Source organism: Scardinius erythrophthalmus, assembly GCF_964197995.2.
Source record: "Scardinius erythrophthalmus genome assembly, chromosome: 21".
Classification (NCBI taxonomy): Eukaryota; Metazoa; Chordata; class Actinopteri; order Cypriniformes; family Leuciscidae; genus Scardinius; species Scardinius erythrophthalmus.
Genome location: NC_138241.1, coordinates 33,401,562 through 33,425,833, shown reverse-complemented (window position 1 = coordinate 33,425,833; position 24,272 = coordinate 33,401,562). Strand labels below are relative to the sequence as shown.

General features: G+C 39.6%; 1 protein-coding gene across 3 annotated transcripts in view; it reads left to right on the top strand.

Annotated features, from left to right (window-relative positions):
* The first annotated feature begins 207 nt into the window (after window positions 1-207).
* Window positions 208-24,272, top strand: part of fgfr2 (fibroblast growth factor receptor 2) — a 48,117-nt gene continuing 24,052 nt past the window's right edge. For 2 of the 3 annotated variants that reach the window (XM_081351524.1, XM_081351523.1), the window contains exons 1-7: window positions 209-663; window positions 3,601-3,854; window positions 12,417-12,683; window positions 13,539-13,613; window positions 16,765-16,934; window positions 18,476-18,599; window positions 23,328-23,518. In XM_081351524.1, the coding sequence (XP_081207650.1) occupies window positions 3,677-3,854; window positions 12,417-12,683; window positions 13,539-13,613; window positions 16,765-16,934; window positions 18,476-18,599; window positions 23,328-23,518 (1,005 nt within the window). In that variant the 5' untranslated portion in view covers window positions 209-663; window positions 3,601-3,676. Of the gene's footprint in view, window positions 664-3,600; window positions 3,855-12,416; window positions 12,684-13,538; window positions 13,614-16,764; window positions 16,935-18,475; window positions 18,600-23,327; window positions 23,519-23,804; window positions 23,944-24,272 lie in introns of all 3 variants that reach the window. The other variant, XM_081351525.1, reaches the window with a different exon arrangement.

Sequence of the window (24,272 nt, the reverse complement as noted above, 5' to 3'; positions counted from 1 at the left end):
GTGAATGAATGGCATTCTGCAGCACTGGAGCTCGTGTAGGGAGTGAGGGAGGGAGACCGGGAGACCCCAAACTTTAGAGGATTGCGCAGAACTGGTCGAGCTGCTCTGAGGTCTGAGGTCTGAGCTCTGTCTGTGATTGGAGGAGAAAGACCGAGTCCAAAAACTATCAGCCAGGAAACGAGGAAACGTCTCGAGTTTCAGGGGGGAGTGACATTTCTTCACGGGGTTGGAAAGAGAGAGAGAGAGAGAGAAAAAAATCTCTGTAAACCTGACAAAGCGTCTGAGAACAGCCAGTATCCTCAGAGACTGCGCTCATGTCACTGGATGTGTATTTTGGGATGGATGTTTTATTCTGTGTTTGTTGCAGTGTTGCATCTCTTGTAGCTGAAGCACGAGCCCTTTGGTGAAGCAACAACAACTTGGTTTACGGACGAAAAAAAAAAAAAGTTCTGCTGGGACGCGTCATTTTTTTCTCTCCTCTGGAAGGATTTACACAAACACATACGGATACTATCGGTGGCTCGCTGTTGGCATGCGATCCTGTTTTTGGTGCGCTGCTGGATTTTGGGAATAGGGAATAGTTTTGGTCGCATTCCTGTCTGGATTCGGCCCATGAGCTCCCTGTTTATGCGGATCCTGAACTTCACTTTCTGCTCCTTCTCTGTAAGTTACTTGTGTATTTTAAGCGGAGGTTCCGTTGTGTTTCATTTTATTGCGGCTTTACCCTTGTTTAGTTAATGTGGCATTCCCAACTAAAATACGCAAATCTTAACCATTAAATATGCTAATTATATATTAAAGTAAATGTGCACATATGCGCACGTTATATGGGCTATGTTGACTCCACTTAAAACGTCATAATGTGTCCAAATATGCAAAAATGTCAACTGATTTTTTTATGATCAACAGTGGCCTTGTCAGCCTTTTGTCAGAAGGTTATCAAAATGTTTCACTTAGTGCATATATTATTTATTTATTTGTATTTTTTTGGCTTTTTAAAGATAAAAGAAACAGAAATATTGTAAAATTATGAATCTGCTTTTTATGAAACATCAGGTATTACCTTTGATGTATGAGAAAATTGCCATTTAAAAATGTAGGCCTAATTGTAAATGAAAGATGCAAGGCAACGCTAATGTAATGTGATATGAAATCATAAAAAGTAGCCTAAATGTTCATACCAATCGGTTGTCTATTGTTTTGGATGTTATATGAACATATTGCATCAATTCAAAAATCCACCCAAAATCACCACTTAGGTTTGCAGTTCCTCCTCCTAATTAAGTGTCATGATCAAAAGGAGGATTTGAATGCATTCATAACACACTGCAATCATTTGTAATTAGAACGTGCACATACAGTTGGAATACTTCAATCCATTAGAATTCTTTTTAGGAAAACACAAGTCTGTCTTTTTCTTTCGGAATGCAGTTTAATCATTGTAATGCCGATTAAACTATCATCAGGTGTGTCATGCCTTGAAATATGTGGATATTAGATCTTGAAAAATATATATAAAAAAAGCATATTTACATAAGTTTGCTTTAGAAAGTATAATATGCCATGATAACTGGGTTTTGGATTTCCTTACAATAGCCTATTATTGATAAACTACACAAAAATCTGTGTTGAAATAAACTAGAATGTTATTTGTAAAAATCTAGCAATAATTAACTCTAATCATAATGTGAATACTAATTAAGCGTTGCTCTAATGATAAAATCTTAGTCTTCCGTAATAAAATCATGATAAACTCATTAGTGTTGAGCTTTGTAATGGGCCTCAATAAAGAACGAATAGGTTCAAGTAACAATTCAAATGTAATCAAACGACAGTACAACTAGTTCCAGTGGAACAGCAGTGTTTGTCTTATCATTGGCAGCAAGTCCTTTCTGTGTATACTGATTTGAATGTGAATAGGATTCTCCTTCAGATTGCATCGCTACATCTGATCGGACAGCAATGCATTTGCGAGAAAAGTTCTCTGAAGGTGACGTCATGTATTGCATTGGGAAATATTTTCCAAAATCATGCTCATGCAGCAAACCCGGGAAGCGCTGACGGTGATATGCTCATCGTGCCTATCCATTCCAGCATTTAAGCAAAAATGCCCCTCGGGCTCTCTTGAGTGCATTCATTTTCAAAACTATTAGGCTATATTGATTATCGCGTATGATTAGAAATGAGCAACAACTACAATGCTTGAAATCCGAGCTCGTGTCACAGCATCAAACCCTGCATTGCTCACCTCTCACGGTAAAAAACTCGTGCATAATACTGCAGAGGAACACACCATCCGTCAATCATCTCACAAGCATTAAAGCTTTCTAGAAATGCGCGCGCACGATCACAGAACAGATCAATAGCTCGCATTTTACGCGCCAGATCTGCAGAGTGAGCGTGCGTGTTCACTGCGATTCCCGCGGGTTTAATTCTCTGGTCTTGTTTTGAATGTTTGAAATCAGATTTTTGTTTGTGCAAATGAGTTCTAAACTGCCAATAAAGTCGTTATAAAAAGAATAAGACTGAAATGCAAGTCTTGTGCAGAGATAGATAGATAGATAGATAGATCGATAGATAGATGCGTTGGATAAAAGTGTCTACCAAAAGCTTAAATGTTTATGAATTAAATTATGAAAATATATGCATAGTTTGTTTGCTGGAATATACTCCTGATAAAAACTGTTTACCTTATTATTCTGTCTATTCTTTATCAGAATCAGAAAGAGCTTTATTGCCAAACTATGCTTGTACATACAAGGAATTTGTCTTCCAGTGCACAGACAGCGACAAGACAGATAATACAAATAAAATAAGTGATTAAAAATAAATATAGGCTATAAAAATGCACAATATACAAATTAGACAAAAGGCAATATATGTATGTACAGGGATGTGCAATGCAAGATATATGGTATGCTAGATAAATATGAGTATAATAGTGTTCTGTTGCCCAGTGGGGGGATTTAATTGTCCATGAGGTAGATGGCCTGCGGAAAGAAACCTTTCTTGTGCCAGGCTGTATTAGTGCTCAGTGCTCTAGCGCAGACCAGACAACAGTTCACAGAGGAAGTGTCCTGAATGTGAGCGGTCCAGAGTGATTTTTAAATGGATTTTTAATCCAGCCCTTTTAACTCACTCTGGATGGGTACAGTTGTTGGAGAGTGGGGAAGGTTTTAAAGTATTATAACGTTAACAAAAGTTGCAGGTAGCTCTTGAGGCAGTGGCTGATGAAAGTGTTTGTCGGGTGTAGTGTGTAGGTGTCAGACTAAAGCATCAGAGCTTTGGTATGTCTGTGGCAAGGCTCGTTTAACAGCATTTTGAAACGTGGGCCTTTAGTTTCTAAACCTGTCTTCTCCATAAACATAGACCTATGCACTTTCTGTAAGTTATAGCAGTGCTTCAGAATCAACTCATCTGAAATCGTCAGATATGATATTTAGGGTCTATGCTGTGGATTTAGGGGTGTGTTAACCTGCTGGAGGTTTTATTGGATGTGGGATATCAAACAATGTTTTTATAACAGTTTTCCCCTCATCTTCTCTTTTTTTCATTGGGAACCACCTGAAACATTACCTTCCTCTCTACTTCCCTCCTCAGATCAGGTGATTGGTGAGAATTCCAGTGAGTGACCGACCGTACAGCCTGCAGTTCATGGTTGGGTGGAGCACCTCAGATGGGATCCGTGTCCAGGGGGAGGCCGAGGAGGGGGGGATGGGGAGACACACTCTCTGTTGACGGGATGTCCTCCCGGGGGTGGCTTCTGGGTGCGCTCCTACTTTTGACCCTGGCAACGGCGTCTGTGGCGAGGCCATCGTTGAGAACTTCTGAAGAGTCAACGATTGAACCTGAAGGTAAGGAATATGAGTGACGGAAGACACGTACCATACAATGATCATTCCCAGCTGGGGAAATCTCAATACTTCATTGGTGACAAGAAAACAGATGCTTCTTTACTGCTTAATCGCTATAAAAACAATCACCTTCTCCTACACAGCTGCGCTTATGTGTGAAAATATTTTGTTTTTATTGGGGGAAGTCTTGGGAAAATTAGGAATTTGGGTGAAACAAAACATTACAGAGAGAAATTTCTTGTGGTAATAGGTAGGATTCCTTATTGCTTTATAGATCATTAGTTAGTGCAGATTTATGAGATTTAGCTTTTCATAAACGGTTGTGTTCAGTCCTTCAAGACAGCCAGGAAAGTTCTGAGGAGGTGCTGGTTTGCAGTGAAGTGTGGTTTGGAGGTTTTATGAGTTGCTGTATGCAAACCCTAGGAAGTACTTCTTTTGCATGGAGCACATATTTGAAACTCTGATAATTATGTGGAGAAAGTGGTTTAAGCATATATCTGGCATCTTTGAACTGCGAACCCTGAGGTTTTATAATGCATGGAATTATTTTTCGTATGGTATATTCACAACAGCTCGTTCCAAAGAGTCGCTTTTAGCATTTTTGTGGTTCCAATCGTAACGTCTCTTTTCCTTTCTCCCCCCATATTTTCTCTTTCTCCATCTGTCTGAGTTTAATGTTGTTCAGAGTTGAGGACCACACACATACCTGCTAGCTAGCTTGGCATGCAGACGCAAACCGACCCGTATTAGTTTGTTTGGGAAGAAAATAAACCGTACTTGCTTTCAGATTTGAACTAAAATGAAACAAGAGATTCACTCTTTTTGGAGGTTTCCTTATTTCCTTTTAACGGGATGTGGTTTGTAATCATCTTCATTCTTAAATCAGAGTACAAACGGTGATTTTATTTGGTTATTTGGCACTTTCTGACACAGTGGCGTATCTTGACCCAATTTTGCCACATTGTACCATACCATTAATAGTTGTGATTATTGATGTGATTGCTCTGTTTTGCTGTTATGGCCCAAGTGGCCTGTTAAGTTTAAGGCAGCAGGTAATGGGAACTGTTGTGTTGGATAAGTCTGCTTTTGTTCTTCTAGCTTTAATCACTATGTTAATTAAAGAGTTGTCAAACACAATCACCCGAAGCAATCACCCCACCCCCCAACTAACACTGTCCAGATACCCTTTGACCTCAGGCTTAAAAGAGGTTCATGCATGCCCACAATAGGATTAAAGGGAAAGTTCATCCTAAAATAAAATCCTGTCTTTATTTACTCACCCTCATCTCATTCCAAACACGTATGCCTTTCTGTCTGCTTGGAATAGAAGCAAGATATTTTTTTCCCACTCAATGGAAGCATATTGTTATCAATGGCTTTTGAGGCCATTATTGGACCTAAAAGAGCAAAAAAGCACCAAAAGTAATCAAAAGTAAAAGTAAAAAAAGTATTTTTTATGTGGATTTGTGTGAGAAACTAGAAACAGTGTTATCAGAAATTTTAATTGTTATTCAATGAAGATATAAAGATGAGATGGGATATTGCACAGTACTTTTATGTTGCTTTTAATCCTTGAAACCCTTTTTATTCTTCTGTGTGTGGAAAAGAAATGCTTTTAAAATATCTTGCTTTCAAATCAAGTCAAATTTTTGGACGGACTGTTCCTTTAAGAGTAAAGCCTCGCTTAACATCTTAAATACAAAAGAATTCTGTTGCACAATATTGCATTGCATTGTTCTGTCAGTTATCTTTTGTCCAAAGTCAGATGCTTAACATTTCATCTAGCACTAAGTGCTCTATGTTGTGGAACTCTGTAAGACGATTTGCACTTTTCTCTCCTATCATATGATGGAAGATTATGGGAGGTCATGTGACGGAGGATTAAGTGGCTCAAGTGGAGTCATGTGATGAGGATAGGCTCGGAGGTTTTGGTGAAAGGTGGAGAGCGCTAGTAGCCACACCAGTTTCTTGTTGTACAGATGCAACTCAAGTAGTTGAGCGCTTATGGGGAGTTGTGCTAAACATGTTTACTCCTTTTTTTTTTACCAAAGATATGTATCAATTCGACAAAAAAGCCTGCCATTAAACGCCCACTCCTGGAGGGAAACTATAACAGCCCCCACTTGATGCACGCAAAGCCCACCAAGGGCTTGGTTGTGTTTCTGGGAGGGGTTATTGTTTAAGATAGCATATCAGTTTAGAACTCCTACAGAGTTTCACATGAGCTAGTTTTTCTGTTAAGGTAGAGAGTTATATGATAGAAATATTATATTACCTTCCTGAATCAGCAGTGTTGCTTACTTAGTTTTATTTGGAACAGGCGTTGCTTCTATTTAGACCTGATAAAGGCTGGGAGAGTGGTTGAAATCTGGAACAGGCGTCGCTTCTCGTTAGACGTGATAAAGGCTGGGAGAGTGGTTGAAATCTTCTGAGTGGTTGGAAAACAACACGTTGTGAAAGTGTGGGAAAGCAAACTTGGATCAAATGTAATCTGACAGGGCTTAGACCACAATAGAGTTGAAGATCTTCGCCCTTTATTCTCTCAGTCCCTGCCGCCCCATAAGGTTTGTGGTTGGAACCAGAGGTATGGCCAAGCTGGCCCAATGGTGGAAAATGTGGAATCGCACACGCTTGGTTCGGATCATTGTTATTTGGATTGTGTGATTTATTTATTGTCATTGGAGTGGTTCTGCTGGTCTTTAGTGTGCGTGTGTGCCCTGTTGGTTTGGACAGAATTAGACACAGTCAAACAGGGCTTTGATGATGTTTCAAACATTGGCTGGAGATCCAAGCGAATCTTTCCGGCCATCACTCTTTTTCTGGAATCGGAATCGTCCCCATTTCCTTGCTCTCTGAGTTTTTAGCCCGAGGGTTCTTCTCTCGCAACCCAGACATTCCTGTTCACAACGAGAATACCCAAACCCGTAACGCCAGAACTGTGTGAGATGCTCAGCCTGTCGCTCAATCTGGGTAAGCGTGACTTAAAGTGTCCACCTGCATTCAGTAGGGGGTTTCCTGGGCGAATCGTTCTCTGTTTATACTAAACGTTCCTAAATCATGATTGCAAGTCCCTGTAATAAAAGTGTCAGCTCACACCCTTTGTTTATTGTGTTTTCGTGGGCGACTAAAGCCTCACTCTCCCACTAAACAAACTAAAAATTATTTTTTTGTGTGTGGCAATTGGCTGTTGCAGTGTTTTTTGTTGTATATGTGTAATTTATTTAGTTTTTTCTTTCTTTTTTTTTCTTCCCCCCACTTTAGTCATTACTTTGTTCGTGCTAAAGTGTTCGGACTGGTTATTAGCACATTATTAGGTGGTTGCTTGAGTGTTTTTGGTGCACTGTAAAAAACAAAAAGTTGATTAAACTTAAGACTTAAAATAAAGCAACTGGCTGCAAAGCATTTTTGAGTTTTCTCAACTTCAGCAGTTGTAGTTGTGCCAACCAATTTTTTAAAATTCACCCAGATTAAAATTTTAGCAAGTACCTTAAGTGCTGTGAATTTATTTAATTGGAATCCACTAAAAAACAATGTCTTAATATAAGACTGGCCCTATATATAATGTAAGTCTTTTTTTTTTTGCCCATTATATTTACTTACATCCCTTACTAGCACTAACTAGCACACCTCTCCTCAAGAAGCTGCATGATTTGATGCATAATTCATAGCACACAGCAGAATAGCAGAAATAGTGTAGAACAGGTTATATAAATACAGTTTAAAGTTATCCACCACCAAACTCCAGTGTTTATATGTGACTCCAGAGGTTTTGGAGGGAAAGTTGGCCAATGAGATTTGCCCGGATGCTTGTGTGTTGATCTGTTGCCGTGGGCGCCCCTGAGAGGCCTGTGCTTTTGGCTGGGCATGCCATTGTCATGACAATAAAGCTTGCAGAAATTACAATTTGAAAGGCGATTGTGATTAGTAAAGAAAAGGAGTGGCTACGGAAGAGTGTTGGGATTTAACTGGAGTAGAAAACGGGAAGGGGTGAGAAAATAAGGAAGGAGGGGAATGTGAAAGGAGAACAGGACGAATGCACAGCTTGTGTGGGGCTGGTGGGTTGTCTTCTGAACCTCTGTGATCTAATCTAATAAACAGTGTTTGCTAAGGAAAACTTCACTATTACTGTTTAAACAATTCCCATAATAACTACTGAACTTGTCCCACACCTTTTGTCCTATAGAGAATGTGAAATGTGTGCTTATTGGGGACAGGTGCGATTAGACTTTGAAGGAGGGTACTGAGGCATAACTAGGGACCAGAATGTCATCAAGACTTGAGGGTGACTTTGGCCAGTAAGCAACTATTTAGCAACACCATATACTTTGTGTGATTTTAAGTAATGCTTGCCATGTTCATTTAAAATAATGAATAAATCACTCGATTAAGATTTTGGCCTTAAGATTAATGGAAATAGATTTGATATGTGATGTTTTGATTTAAGTTTAAGAATTAGGCATTTTTAGGGAATTACATTTGGCATTAACATTTCTACTAGTTCCATTATGAACACATAGATGTTTGCAACTCCCTTGTTTGGAAAAGTGGGAATAGGGTGTATGCTTCTGTTATCAGAGAGCCATTTCATCATTGTCTCGTCTCAGATGCATCTCATCCAACTGACCCCAAGCTAGAGCTACACGATTAGTTGTTAAAAAAAACGCAATGTCGATTCAAACACCCATACGGTCTCATTCCTAAATGACAACAATTCGGTCATGTCTTGGACAAAATCATACAGGAATATTCAAATATGTGTTTGCGCTGCCGCTGATCCAGAGAGAGCAGTTAGGCTATCTAGGTATGAAATACCTATCTAGGTATTGTTTTTTCCGTGTTACAAATATTTAAATTATCACAGAAGTACTGGGATAAAAGTTTATAGTTAGGAAATAAACACTGATGTCTAAGGAAGCGCTCAAAATAGAGCAAATCACCTTTTGAAAGTAACTTGGCGCTTCAAATAACGATTGTATCGATTACATCATTACACCAGTAGGTGGCGACAAGTGACTGTTATAAAATGTATTTGTCATTGAATTTCAAAAGATTTGTTCAAAAACACTGATTCATCCAGTATGAAACAAGTTAAATCTTTATGAGTGAGTCATTGAATCATTCATTCAACCGATTTAAAAAAATTATTAATTCAAATGTATTAAGCATTTTAAACAGACTGCGGCATTTAACATTTTGTCAGAACCTCTAGTAAATTACATGTTTTGTTTAGTTGTCTTGTCTGTCCAGAATAGTATGAAAATCGTGATCTTATAAAATCATGAATCAATTTATCAATTTATCCTCAATTTATCCAGAATCTTACAGCTCTACCCAAGCACTCAGCGAAGCGCACGGTGGTCTCGATTCAATGTCGTCAAGCAGGCAGAGACAGAAGGATGATAGTGTGAGAATTGGACAGACTGGATCCTGTCACAGTTTGGTCGAGAGCCTAATTATCTGTTCTAGCAGAGGCGAAAATAAGACTTGGTGGAGCGGACGGGAAGTGCGAGACAGTCCGTGTCCGTCACTCCTGACGGGACGTTTGATAATAACCACCACTCACAGCACTCTCTTCAGAAGTAAACACAGGAGAACAGATACAGTCACACCTCGAGAAATTGAGTTTGCAAGTGTGTTTTACCTCAGTCACGTATTATTTCTGTTTAAACACACAAGTAAAAGGCTACGTTTACTGTGGCAGAGTAGGATGCTTCTCTGACCTTTCCCAAGAAGAAAAATCTGGAATTTGCAGGATGTCAACAGGTTGTGGATTTGTGGTGGGTCTGTGTCTTGTAGACAGCAGGGGGTCGGTTGGCAGGGTGAGAGGTGAAAGGTCAAAGAGCAAATAAGAGGAGCAGGAGGTACTGTTGATGGTAAAGAACAGATGTACTGGACCTGAAGAATAAAGAGAATGAAAGCATGTCAAATGTTTAAAGACGTTGAGGTTGCATCTTACTAAGTTCCTGACTTGCCAGAATGGATTTATTGTAGTGCCGTGAGAAAAGTTTTCTTAACCTTTGAGTTATAAAGCAATTTTTTTTCTCCGTGTTGTAAGTGTCCATGAAGTTGATCATATGATCAACTAAAATAGGTTAAAATTGGCTGGTATGTTGCTGGTAAAGCATGGTGCTAGCAATGCCAATGTGATAAGTTTAATTAGGGAATTGTACTGTTTAAAACAAAATAATAAAAAGTGGTAACACTTTACAATAAGGTCCCATTAGTTAACATTAGATACATTAACTATCAATGAGTTATACATTTGTCACAGTGTTTATCAATCCTTGTTAACGTTAGTTCAACTTTTCATTGTTTGTTCATATCAGCTCAGGTCCATTAAATAATATTAACTTGCAATAATAATAACTTAAGTAAATGTAAAAATTGACATTAATTAAGATTGATAAATGTTTTCAAAGTATTTCTTATTGTTAGTTCATGTTAACTAACTTTATTGAAAAGTGTTACCATAAAAGTTAGCATTTAAAATAAACCTTGAGTACAACGGATGCCACAATGAAAGTGTCTGCTAAATGCATATATGTACAAAACCCTAAACCCATAAGTAATAATTTGGATGTGTTGGAGAGCTCTTTTGTCTCCTGGTTTGCTTATTTCTGCATTTTTGCATGGCTTTTTTTCCACTTTCAGCATGTGCAGCTTAATCTTTTGCACTGCTTAATCGGTTGTAGCTGTTCAAAACCCATTAGCATCTTATCTGCTCTCTATTTATAATCTAAAAGTTTAGTGAGACTTGAATGTCCACCGGTCATTCATTCTACAGAGTTTCCTAAGAGTGTATGTAAAAAAATAAAATAAAGATCCACATGTGTTGGCTATCTAACAGGACTTGAGCAGGAGCAGGCCAAGGTTTTTTCAGGTTGCCTTTAATCGTACAATAGAGGGAAATACGCAACCAATTACAGTTAAATAACAGTTGGACAAACAGAGGCCTCCGGAAGAGCAAGGCAATGAATACCGGTGCCATCAATCAACAGCAGAGTTCGTTCTAAGGCTGCACAGTCGCGAAAGGCATAAAGGAAAAGGTAATTGTTTCCGGAGTAGCGAAAAAAAGGAACAATACAGGAACTATACGTGTGTAGGGCAATGTGCCGGGGGAGAGAGTTTAGACCTTCAAGCACACTCCAACCCCCTTGAGGACTGAGCGCTAGTCATATGACTTTCCCTTCCTGTGGTGTGTAGTTCAATCTGTGGTACACACGGTCACAATAAGACAAGAATGTGCAGGAAGATAGGTGTGTTACTACGGGAAGGGTTGGGAGTGTCTCTGCCCTTCTAATTATTTCTGATTCTTGACAAGTCTGACCATGTTTTTCCATACCTCTCACTTTCAATGTGTATGTCTTTTTGTACATGTTTAAAGCTGTTTAGTCTGTCTTAATTCACAGTTTCCGCTCAGATGCAATAGGTTATTGTTAGTAGTGTAGAAACATGAGATCTCCTTCATACAGGGTCAGAAGCTTCCAGAATCAGAGACAATGCATTTGCATTCTCGTTTTGCTTTCACAGAAGTGGATCATGGTGTACTGGCCAAATTATTGGACAATTAGTCTGGAGATTTGCTGAATGTGTTCGTCAGTGCGAGATTGTGGTTTGAGCTGCATTTCTGTGGTCTGGGTTTAATCATCCAGCTATGTTAATTGTACAGAAATGTAATATCTGTGTTGCTCGGACCATTTCACACAGGTTGTATAGTTCGCTTCTATACTAGAAAGTGCTGATGGCTTTAGTTTGAAGAAGAAAGTTTGAGTGTGCAACAACATCAAGGCATGATTACTATGCAGTGCGCAGTGTTAATCGTTGTTTATCATTCCACCCAAAAGATCAAGTGAATTAAACGGATAGAATATCTTTCCTGAATTCCTCTCTCTCTACTGCTCATTCTGACTTTCTGATTGAGTGTTTGATTTCTGTCCGTCTTGGCTTTGCTCTCAGTGGAATCTCAGGTGAATTGAAATGGATATAGATGGTATGTTTAGCTTGAACTAACTAGTGGTCAAATATGGGTTTTATAATTTAACACACACACACACACACACACACACACACACACACACACACACACACACACACTAATATATAGAGAGAGAATAATGTAATCGGCAATAATGGCTTAATTCTAATGTGTGAGGTCGGGGTTGAAATGACAGGGAAAGGAAAACCCAAGTCTCTGTTTATGAAATGAACAAATATTGAGTCCTATTTCTCAACTGGCACCTCTTTCATGTCAACGCACTGCTAATGCCGCCCTCTTTCTCACTGGTACAGCTGCATGCTTCCAGAAACGCTCTGTGTACACAGTTCACAGCTAATGGGACACTCTGGGGTGTCTTTATTTGGGATAGACTTATACTTTTGGGTGAGCTATTATATAATTGATGATCTGAAGCCTCCTTTTCACACTCTCACTAGTCACTCTAGGGATGTTATTTTGGTGACGTGTTTTTCGTCTTACACTCTTGCTCTTTGTCTTTCTCTTTCTCTGTGCACCCTATCACCCCTTTCCTCCTGCCCTCCTCTCTTTTCCTCTTCGCTCTGCAGAGCCTCCAACCAAAAACCAAAACTCTAAGCCCACCCTGTGCTCGGTGCACCCGGGTGAACTGCTCAAGCTCAACTGCCCGCTGCCCGAGGCGGCCGCCATCATCTGGACCAAAGACGGCTCCTCGCTGGGCCCTGACAACCGCACGCTCATAGATCAGGAGTGGCTACAGATCCGCGACGCCACCCCTAAGGACTCGGGCCTGTATGCGTGCAGTGTCGCGGGCTCAAAGGCCAGCGACGCGCTTTGCTTCATCGTAAACGTTACAGGTGAGACGCTTGTCTACCACAGGTGGCGCCATCTGCAGAATAAGACTTTTTATATTCGCAGATGAGTTTTCGTACGCCGTCTCTACCTGAAATTGAATGGCGCTATAATTCTGTTTGTCTTATTTTCATTGCATTTTTAAGGTTCGTTGCTTACTTTACAATGCAGTGAGGTGGAAGATGTAATCTTTAAGATGACTTTGCACGTCCTTTGCACGTAGTTTCGTATTTGTCTGTATTGTTTTTACGACATTCATTGGCTCTGTAAATTGAGTATTAAGAACATATTAGTTGAATTGCCTGTTGTTTGCTTTTGTTTTACTCCTTTTGTTGTTGTGTTATACAAACATTTTGTCTGTTTTAACACGTCACATTACATTGTTTGAATGTTACCAGCTAGCATTCATATCAGCTCTGATCACAATCGTATCTCTGAGTAACATTTTAAAATCGTTCTGAAATTTCAACAAAAGATTTATTTAATTTAACTGAAACTCAATATCATATTTATACTGTATCTAAGATATTGCGTTTCATTTGACTGCAAACTGACGTGTTCAACGCTGTAGTTACTATTGGTGTGTCTCATTTCGATTTATATTACAGAGAAATAAAAATACAGTAATTTACACCTCACGAGTCAGTTTTATAGTGGTAACTTATCTGAAATGAGACACCATTGACTTATCTGGCCAACAAATGCGAACTTTGGAGTGCACAGACTTTGAAATGAGACAGATTGTATTAATGTGTCAAAAATATCTAATAATTGAATAATGGTAGTTCGCATGGATGTGAGGGTGTTGTGACGGCAGGGGAAACAAAGCAAGGTTACAGTATTCCCGGTACTCTCTGCAGATGCCATCTCATCCGGTGACGATGAGGACGACACGGAGCGATCGGACGATGTTGGGGCGGACGGCGAACAAATGCGTGAGTATTGGGACTGAGGGCCAATCACCAGTTGCCAAAAAGTACTATGTGAAATGCACTTTTATTTCCTATGATTTTAGAGAAAATAAAAAAGTGCTTGCTGTAGATTCAACACGTTTGGCGTATTTTTTATTTTATTTATTTTTTATTAATGAAGGTATTCGTTTTTTGCTACATTCACTGAGGCAGACTGCAGCGGAGTCTGATGTTAATTATGTCATCAAGCAATTCCAGCACAGACACATTCCCAGAATTCCAGGCCCTCTTTTCTTTTTCCTTTGAGTCTTTGCGTCCTCCCCTTCTCAGGTAGCTAGTCCATCAGGGGCCTGTCTGTAATTTAACTGCTAAGAGATGTGTTTTGGATTGGGCTCCATTTGGAGAATGGCAAAATGGAAAGCCCTGAGGTAGAATATTAATGAAGTTTAGACAAAGGAGAAATTCCGAAGATGTTAAAAGCCTTGTTAATCAATAGAGTGCTGCAAGGAATTTAGTATTTTGAAGCCTAAATACAATCTCCAGAAGTTAAGTTAGGCACCTAATCACACAAACTACTATAATCACAAGGCTGACTATTGAGTAGATGAGTTTATTTGTTACTTGATGACGTTTAATGTCCCCAACGACTTATGTAGTCCCATTACAGCAACATTTTTAACGACACGTAAAAGCTTAAAAAAAGAGTGGGATATTGCTGAGACCTTATTTCAGGCCCAAACCCATTGAAATCACCCATTGACTTTGAAGTTAAAAAATGCTAACTCATTTCCCGTCTTTTTGCCATGGTTATCTCTAATTGCTTCATATTTTTTGAGAACCTTATGGAAAGGGGAAGCTGTGACAGGTGAGGAAAGGAAATTGACTACATTTCCAGTGTTGAAACGAGTGGCATACCCAACAAAATCTGTTTTGAGTTGTGCAAAACTAAATATTAAAGAGGGTTGTTGGAAAGAGGGGTGGAGCGAGGTCTTTCAGCTAATGGGCTCTGGTTTGGATCTGCACCAACACTTTTCTGTGTAAGCTTTGGAGGTCTGGCCTTTGGCCGTGTACGAGTGGAGTTGAGGTGGGTGTGTTGGGGAATTGGGGTTGAGATGGAGGGGTGTTTAGCATTGTGCTTGGGGCGGTTTCGGGCTCAGTGGGTTGGATTTATGCCCAGCTGAACCACTCAGAACTCTTTGATATTTCTGTGCAATGGGGCCTCAACAACAGCAGTCTCAAAAACACACATTTTTTTTCCCCTCTCACGAGAAAGTTTCCTTTATTTGTGAGATGTGTTGCTCTCAGACAATGTGTGCTGGAGTAGACAACACTGGGATTGTTTAAAGACTAACTGTTTTTTCTTTCTCTGATTAGTTTGATGGAATTAGCTGCTGGGGTGTCTCAATGTTTCAGTTTACTGACTGATCTTTGCAGATAACGGTGGTATTTGTTGATAGTCCCTTCCAGATTCCAAGAGTTTTTGAAGAAAAATGGCAATAAAGGTTCAGTGGTCAGGCCATCTGTCACTGGAGGTCACCTGTCTTGGGGCTTCCCAGGACATCCGACCCTACCACCCCAATGTCTGAGGGTCATTCCCATCTTCAAACCTGAACCGTTAACAAAGTTAAAAGGAGTCAGGCTTACAGATATGTAGTCTGCTGTCTGTCAGGGCGCCGAGGTCAAAGAGAATGACCGTTACGAAAGAATTCCCATGAGATGAGATGAAAAAGTTGGGTGGTGAGGAAAGAAAACAGACGGAGAGATAGACGTTGAAGAGAAGGGTTGAGATGAAAACCAATTAGCGTGCCTTCGTGCTTAAGGGAAGATGTCTGTTTACACGTCTCATATCAAGTCGTTTGCAACCTTCCGGTTGGCTATCTGTCGAACAAATGAAATTGGATGTGATGGTCCAGTTCCTTCTTGGCAAGCCACTGTGTTTTTGGACCGACTTGTTTTATTCTCCTTTTCTCTTGTGTATTTCCAGAGCGAACGGGAATATGTTTTTATTTAAGCCGCTCACTGTGAGTTGCAGGGTTCCCTTAAGCAGATGGGCGGTGCAGTCATGCAGTGCTGCGAGTGTGAATAACTGTTTCGATTTACATCCGTGGTCATGGCTTCCTGTTTCCCCTTGCTGAGTTTCAGGCGCCTCCTGCTTTCTCTCTATCTTGGCAATGATGTAGTTCTGATGGGATATTTAGGTTGGATCAAAATGAATTTTGATTGTTTTACTTTATTGATTTGCCATTTCAATGCATTTCTTTGTGTCAGTGTTATTTGGTATTATTTATAGCATTTATTAATATTTCAAATACATGTTTGTTTATTTTATGTTATTTAGCTCTTTTTTCATTTTTATTAGTTTTTTTTCCAAATAATTTTTAGTTAGTACTTTCGATTTAAATGTATTTATTTCAGTTTCTAATTTTTTATTTGAAAAAAATTCATTTAATTTATTTATACAATTTATATAACATTAATATCATATTTAATTTAATCTTTTTTTTAAATCTTTTTAATTTATTTCAGCTTTATTTCAATTAACGTAATTTTTTTTATAGTTTTAGACTTTTAGTTAATAATAACAAAACTACATTAAATGCACAGGCACGTAAACAGCAAAATATAATTTACATGTGACACAAATGCTTTGTCAGCGCATTACAAGTGCGATTTGGACAACAATCACAGTACAATAATTGTAATATTTTTTAAACAAATTCTATTTATTTAAATTGCTACCTTTTTTGGTTTAACAGTCCCACACGTTCATATTGCAGTTTAGATTTTATATTGATTAATTGTAAGGCCCTAATGGTGATCTTCAGAACTCCAGAATGCTAAAAACAAACTAATGTCTTCTTCAGTCAACTATATAAGCCAAAAGCTACTGTTTTTGGCTTTGATCTTGAATTTTTCCATAAACATAGATATAGAATACACTGTAGATGTCAGGGGCTGATGTATGAACTGCTGAAAGCAGATAAGAGAGGGGGTGCAGATAATAAAAACCTCCAGTTTGCATGGAGGTTTTATGTGATGTATATCAAAGCTGCATGTAATCTTAAAGGCTTAGACACTGACATCAAAGAAAATATATAGTGCACTACAAGCGTGATTCTTGGTGATATTTGGATGATGTAAATGGTTGGTTGTAATTGCTCCTTCTTGCCTGCAGGGGCGCCATTTTGGACCTTTCCGGAGAAGATGGAGAAGAAGCTGCACGCCGTCCCGGCTGCCAACACTGTGAAGTTTAGGTGCGCTGCAGCAGGAAACCCCAAGCCCAAAATGCGCTGGCTGAAAAACGCAAAACCCTTCAGACAGGAGGATCGCATGGGCGGCTACAAGGTGAGAGATCTACACTAGTGCTATATGAGAATTGGAAGTCATTGAATGGTCTTTGACATATACATTTAATAAGGCTTAAATACTAGTGCTTTTTAAAAATGAAAGTGCTTTTAGAAATAGGTACCCTTTTTGTACACGCAGATTTGCATGAGTCAGAATTGTCAGTGTAAAACAGTTGGTGAAGCACTGACTCTTGGTTAAAGTGTAATAGATGTGTGGCGATTGGCCGATGTACCCCGATCAGTGTCTGTTTGCACTTTCGTCTCTGAAAACACAGCTGTTCCACACAGAAGGTCACTAATGATTGAGCTGCTCACGCTCGATTGATCTGAAGACTCAGATATGAGCTCAGTGTCTGACTTTAGGACCATGAACTGGTTCATTCGATAATCCAGACTTGAATTTCCTTTTAAATATGAATATATTAAATATGAATTATTATTAATAACAATAATAACTTTCAAAATAAATGCTTTGGAAACATAAAGCAATTATTGCAATAATTTATTATACAAAAAAATGATAAAAGTCACCACCCTTCACTTAGACTACAGTTTTAGTGTAAAAATAAAAGTGTGTTCACACTTGGCTTGTTTGGTTCGATTAAAACGTACTCTAGTGCAATTGCTCTCAAGGTGCTCTCTGTTCTCTGTACGCTGCCAATCCGAAGTCTAGTGTGCACCAAACAAGCAGACGAGACTGCTGAGAAGATTTATCTCTGTCCGCTTCCAAACAAACTCTGGTGCAGCTATGCACATACAACCAGCACATTTAGCCCTGAACACAGCATTGTTTTGAATATTCGGTAAGTTACGTCTCAAAATATACGTCATAATGCCAACCAATCAGGTCTGAACGTATCCTATGCCTTTAGGTTCGGTGTTAAAAATGCCAATTTGAACGCTAAGCGGACCAAGACTAAATGTTTTTGTTTTGTTTTGACCAGACGAACCAAGCCAACCAAACTACAAGTGTGAACACACCCTAAGATATCAAATGTTTCATAAAATAAATTAATCATTGGATAACGTACATAAACTAGTGCCTAAGGTAAATGAACCCTGATTTTGTCATCATTTGTTGGGTCTCAAAAGGCTGAGGGTTCGGGCAGAGTTGTGGAGTGTAAGTCTCCATGGAAGAGACGCTGGATTTTGTGGTCTGCAGTCACGAGAGCTGAATTCCTGAGGGGGAGGGGGGGGGGGGGGACGGGAGCTCGCTCGTCTGTCGGCACGGCGATATTACTTTTCCCATGGTGCTCTTGCTCGAAAAACCCTCGTCTTCTGGGCCAATTTCTCTCTCTCCTGTTTGTTCTGTCAGTGCTCCTGTCAGATTTGCCCTCCATTTTGTAAGTCGTCACACACAAGTGTGAAATTGTGGATAGCCTCCTGGAGTTTTGTTTGAGATGAATTCGATTCGTTTGTGTGTCCGCCAAATAATCTACCCAAATACGGTTTACGTAAACAAGTCACTTAACTGTTCTGAATGTGTGCTGTTGTACTATGCAGGAAGTTTGTTTTTGATTTTTCCTTTTTTCTGTTCAGGTCCGGCTCCAGCACTGGACTCTAATCATGGAGAGTGTCGTTCCCTCTGATAAAGGAAACTACACCTGCCTGGTGGATAACGCCTATGGATCCATCAATCACACCTACACGCTGGATGTAGTGGGTGAGTCTTGTTTACGGACATGTGTGTTGACCATTTTTGGATACTGGTATACAGGGCATGAAAGGAATCTTAGGCCCGGTTTACACCTGGTATTAAGATGCATTTTGGTCGATCGGATCACAAGTAGACGAGGAAGACACATTCCCGTTTACACCTGTCTCATTTGTCCACTTTCAATCATTTCTTCGAGGGGAGGGTCTTTGCATGAACTTTTTCAGATCTTTGGACAAAATAAGCTTTTGTAATTTACATATGAACGCATACGCTGACAGAAAAACACACAGAGAGCATCAGCTTTAGTTTCTGCTCTGACAGCCGAACGCTGTGTGTGTGTGTTAGAAATCAGGAATGGTGAGAGAACAATGTGCCTGGTATGTAATTCGTCTTCAAACCCAACTTGTGTCTTCAGCCGACAGTTTAAAACCCGTCTGGCTAGCGTGCTTCCCATAATGTTTACTCATTAGGTCAGTAGACGGAGAGTAGACGTGGTACACTATGGTACACTATGCTTACCATGGCTGCATTTATTTGATCAAAAATGCAGTTAAAATAACATTGTGAATATTGTTTCACACAAAGCTGTCTTGTAGCTTTAAAAGACTTGGAAGGGTTAATTTCCATTTTTGGGGCGAATTGTGCCTATAATTCATAGCTGTCTGCACTAGTTGTTTGAGTAGACCTGCCATCTCCAACCTCAGAACCAAGCTATATTTTTGCATGCACACACCCATGAACAGAACGCAGACACGCAAGGACAAAGGCTCACACACACATATATATATGCTCCCTATTTAGGGCCCCTGTTCTGGGTTAAGTAAAAGCAGTCTTTCAGAAGGTCTCTGTTTTTCTTTTCTGTTTTATTGCAGGGCTGTAAAGCCCTTTTGTGTTTGACTCAGTCTAATACTCTCATCACAGAGAAAGCAGGAGAGAAAAGAGGCAGAGGAAAGGAATTATGCTGTTTTTCTGTTGTTTTTCACTTTAATGTCAGACTAGCCTACCTGAGAAGTAAATGAAAATGACAAGATGAGAAAACGAAGGTTAGGAGAGCAAAAACATTTTCCCTGTGCCGGAATTGGAGTCTCGCTGACCCTTCGAACAGGTCAATGAAAGTTGCGCCAGTCTGAACTGGCCTGCATTTCAAAGCTGGACAAAGTACAAAGCGCTGACACTTGAAATGACCCAAAAAGACACTAATTATTGCTGTTTACTGTGGATGTCAGCCAGAATCCAGCGCAGAAACTTCAACTGTAGATAACTTCCAACAATACCCCCTTTTACCAATTTGTGCACATTATGTACTTATTTAAGTTTAGGACTCCCAGTCACCATCCACTGCCATTCAGCATGTTGGTACTAAAATTTGGTCACAGTAATTTAAAGTCTTATTAACAGTACATGACATGCAGGGGAAAAAATAAAACAATTTCGAATTAGGATTAGTTCTCATGGCTTACTAATTAGTTCACTCATTTTAGTGAACAAAGTGCAAAGAGCCCGCCTTGTTGACAGAGGCTATTTACACTAACTATTATTAACTTAATTACTTTTTGTCAGCCTCGTTAATGTGTAGATCATATAAAGTGGTTCTTAACACTGACAGCCACGCAAACACATCTGCATTATGAAGCATACAGCACAATCTCTACCGATTGGCATGTTTCAAGACCTAGTATCTCTGTGCATCTCCACCCTGATTTCTCTCTCAGCCAATCGCACACCGCAACTCCTCCCGCGTATGCTAAGTCAGCAGGTTACCCAGAGTTCAACAGTCTCGCTTTGGGATGCCAAATCAGCCTGTAAATGCCTGGCTAGTGATGTAATCGATCGATTGTGATTTGGTGGAGAATGCGGGCAAGCGGTTGGCACTTGGCTCAACTTGTGGGCTGACTCAATGGGTTTTTGGAGGATGATCTGACAAACTGGTTTCTAAAAAGCATCTTGGTTAGGGTAGTGCACAAGTGGCTACTAGCAAGTGTTTTTGCTATAACGTAACACAATCAATCTAAAACACTTGCTAGCCACTCCAAAGGAATACTTTCTGTCTGACTTGGATATTTGGTATAGATCTTAGTGCTGGGCGGTTTACCGGTTCATACCGAATACCGGTGTTTATTTTTGTTACGATATGAATTTTTAATATACCGCAATACCGGTGTATGTCGCTTTAATCGGAACGCGGCGCTGCGCGACACAGTCTTCACCCCTCATTTACAACACACGTCTGCGGCGCATTACAGCTGCGACAAGGTTTTATTCCGTCCTCCACGAGGTGCGTCAAAATAGACTAGGCGCCTATATTTAGCGAAGCGGCGCGGAGAGCCGCTTCTGGGAAGCTTCGATCTGAAACACAAGCATTGACTAGAATGGGCACGAGACGTGTGGGGGTGAGAGTGTCTTTTTTCTCGCGGCGCGCGTGTTTTTATACTGTATTAACGTATCTGAACTGAACTGACGGTCTTTAGAAAAGTTTCTTTGTTATTACGATTGAATCTTTCTTTATCTTTCCTGATAAAGCAGTGTTTATGAGCGTTGCTGCTTTGTGTACAGCCGTTACCGGGGAAACCACTGTTTCTGCCGCTCCTAAAGCGCGTCCTGCTGACACCTCTTTGTAAACAGCCTTGCAAACCTGTATTATTAATATTAGTGTGGATTTTTTCTATAATATTCACTCATGACAATAAAATAGGGCATTATAAGTAAATCTACTGCAGTATTTCCTCTCTCACTCAGTAGAAAATGTGGTTAACACCCATCATGCTTGAAAAAAAAAAACGGTAAAAACCGTGAAACCGGTATAATTTAGAAAAAAACCGTGATGTTGATTTTTGGTCAAACCGCCCAGCACTAATAGATCTCTGTGTGTTTGCCTCTCTAACTTTTTGTTTCTCATCTGTTCTTCTTCATCTGTCTGTCTTTTCTTTTCACTGCCCATCTGTTGGGCATCTTTTATACTCTGCATCCCTTTAACCCCAGCCCTCTCTTTTTTTCTCTTTCTGCTCATTGTTTTGAGCTTTTCTTGTGCCCCCTCTTGTGCCCCTCAGTCCTAAATCCTCTTACATCCCCCGTAAACCTTTGCTGCATGTCTGTGAAGGTTGACCTCTCCACATCTCCTGTGTGACATCATGCCTGTGTGTCTGTGTGTGTCGGGGTAACCAGGAGACGTGTCAGAATTACAGGGCGACAGTAATGTTGTGTTGTGAAGACAATGAGGTGTGTTAGTAATGTGGTTTAGTCTGTTTAGTTTCTGATTTTTTTTTCTTTGGAAAACGTGATTCCTTACTCTATCCGTGAGGTCCTTACTCAGGATTATTATAGTTAACCAAAACTAAAACCATTTTTGTTTTGAAATAAAATAAACGTTAACTGAAATAAAATATTCACATAACAATAAAATATATACATAAACTTATTTTTTTTTTCAGCTAGTTGCCAAGGAATGACAAAGACACATTTTGAGAAATGACAAAGAAAATTACTAAAACTTACTGAAATGTCTAAAAAAATAAAAACTTCTAACAAAAAGTTTGTACACATATATATATATATATATATATATATATATATATATATATATATACACAGACATACACACACAAAAACACACACACGTTGTGTTTTCATGTTTCATGGGGACTTTCCATAGACATAATGATTGTTATACTGTACAAACTGTATAGTCTGTCCCCTTAAACTAACCCTACCCCTAAACCTACTCATCACAGAAAACTTTCTGCACTTTTACATTTTCAAAAAACATCACTTTGTATGATTTATAAGCTGTTTTCCGCATGGGGACCAAAAAATGTCTCCACAAGAAAAAGTAAGTGTCCTAACAATAGAAAACCTAGTGTTTTAACTTTAATTTAATTTTAACTTTAGTTTACTCATCATTGTGACCTTTTGGGAAACAAAAATCATATCTGATCATAATCTGATCATATCTAAGTGGGAAAAGGGGAATACAATGTCAAACGAGAATGTTCCTGATACACCCGGAACCGCAGCTGATATACGGTGGACACTGGACATCTGTCTTATTTTTCCCCCACTTTGCCTTTCTTCATCTGTGTTTGCTCAGTCCTTATCTGCTGAGATAATGCAACAGCCTCTGTTTTGTGAAGTCTTAACAGCAGCCTGATAGGACAGTAGGTGTGGTGATCTGAATGCCAAATGTTCACGTATACATTTATAATAGTACTGTCAAATCGATTAATTGCGATTAATTGCATCTAACATAAAAGTTTTGAAATACACACACACACACACACACACATATACAAGCTTTTATGTTAGATTTGATTAATCGCAATTAATCGCGATGCATCAATTTAACATTACAAATAAATGCTTTTGCACAAAATTATTAAATAGCACAACTGTTTTCAACATTGAAAATAATCTCAAGTGCAGTTTCTTCAGCAGCAAATCAGCATATTAGAATTGTTTTTGAATGATCATGTGACTGAAGACTGGAGTAATGATGCTGAAAATCCAGCTTTGCATCACAGGAATAAATTACAGTTTAAAATATACCGAGATAGAAAACACTTCTTTTGAATTGTAACAATATTTCACAATATTCCTGTTTTTACTGAATTTTTGATCACACAAACCTTGGTGAGCATTAGAGACTTTTTTTTTTTTGAGATCTGACCCTAAAATTTTAAACAGTAAGCGTACATGATAAATATTCATATAATAATGCTCATTCTTCTCGGTTTTTATCAGAGCGCTCTCCTCACCGGCCCATCCTTCAGGCAGGCCTGCCGGCCAACATCACTGTTCATGTCGGAGGGGACGCAAGGTTCGTCTGTAAAGTTTACAGTGACGCTCAGCCTCACATCCAGTGGCTGCAGCACATTGTGAAGAACGGCAGCCGCTACGGCCCCGATGGACTCCCCTATGTCCGCGTGTTAAAGGTAGGCTTGGTTTTCATGTTTAAAACAATCTGATTTGGCTTTCACTTTTCTCGGAAACAAGAATGCTTTTATTTTCAGATGTTTTGATGCGGCTAAATTCTTTTAAAAAGAATGAGAAGATGCAAAAGCAAAAGACTATTCTTACAGCAGATATCCTTGTTTTTCTCATGCCATGTAATGGGTGGTGCTCCCTCCTTTTCCGCTCTCCTGTCCTTCCCAAAGAGTACGAGAGATTGTAACAAGCTCCCATATGTGTGTTTTTGTCCCTGTGCGCGGCACCTTCTAGCGCTCGGGCATAAACAGCTCGGACGTGGAAGTGCTCTTGCTCACCAATGTTACAGAAGAGGACTCTGGTGAATATACGTGCCAAGTGTCCAATTATATTGGTCAGGTCAGCCAGTCCGGTTGGCTCACTGTCCTACCAGGTAAAACCAAGAACGAGACGTTGATTCCCCGGCGCCCCTTCCCCCTCTGCTGGTGTTTTGGGTTGTTTTTTTGTCGTCCTGGTGATCCTGGGATTTTCGCTGAGCCGTTGTGGTGTGGTCTGGTGTATTATTTTCCTTATTTTTATTTTTTTGGTGGATCTTTCCTGGTGCCATCCAGCCAATCAGACATGGAAACAAGCCTTTGGTCTGTCCTTGCCTCTGCCTTCCTGTTCTGTGTCAATGACATGTTTCCCATGTCTGTTTTTCCCTTTCCTTTATCACTTTTCTTTAGTTTCTCACTCTAATCTTTCTTTCCGAAAGGCAGTGGC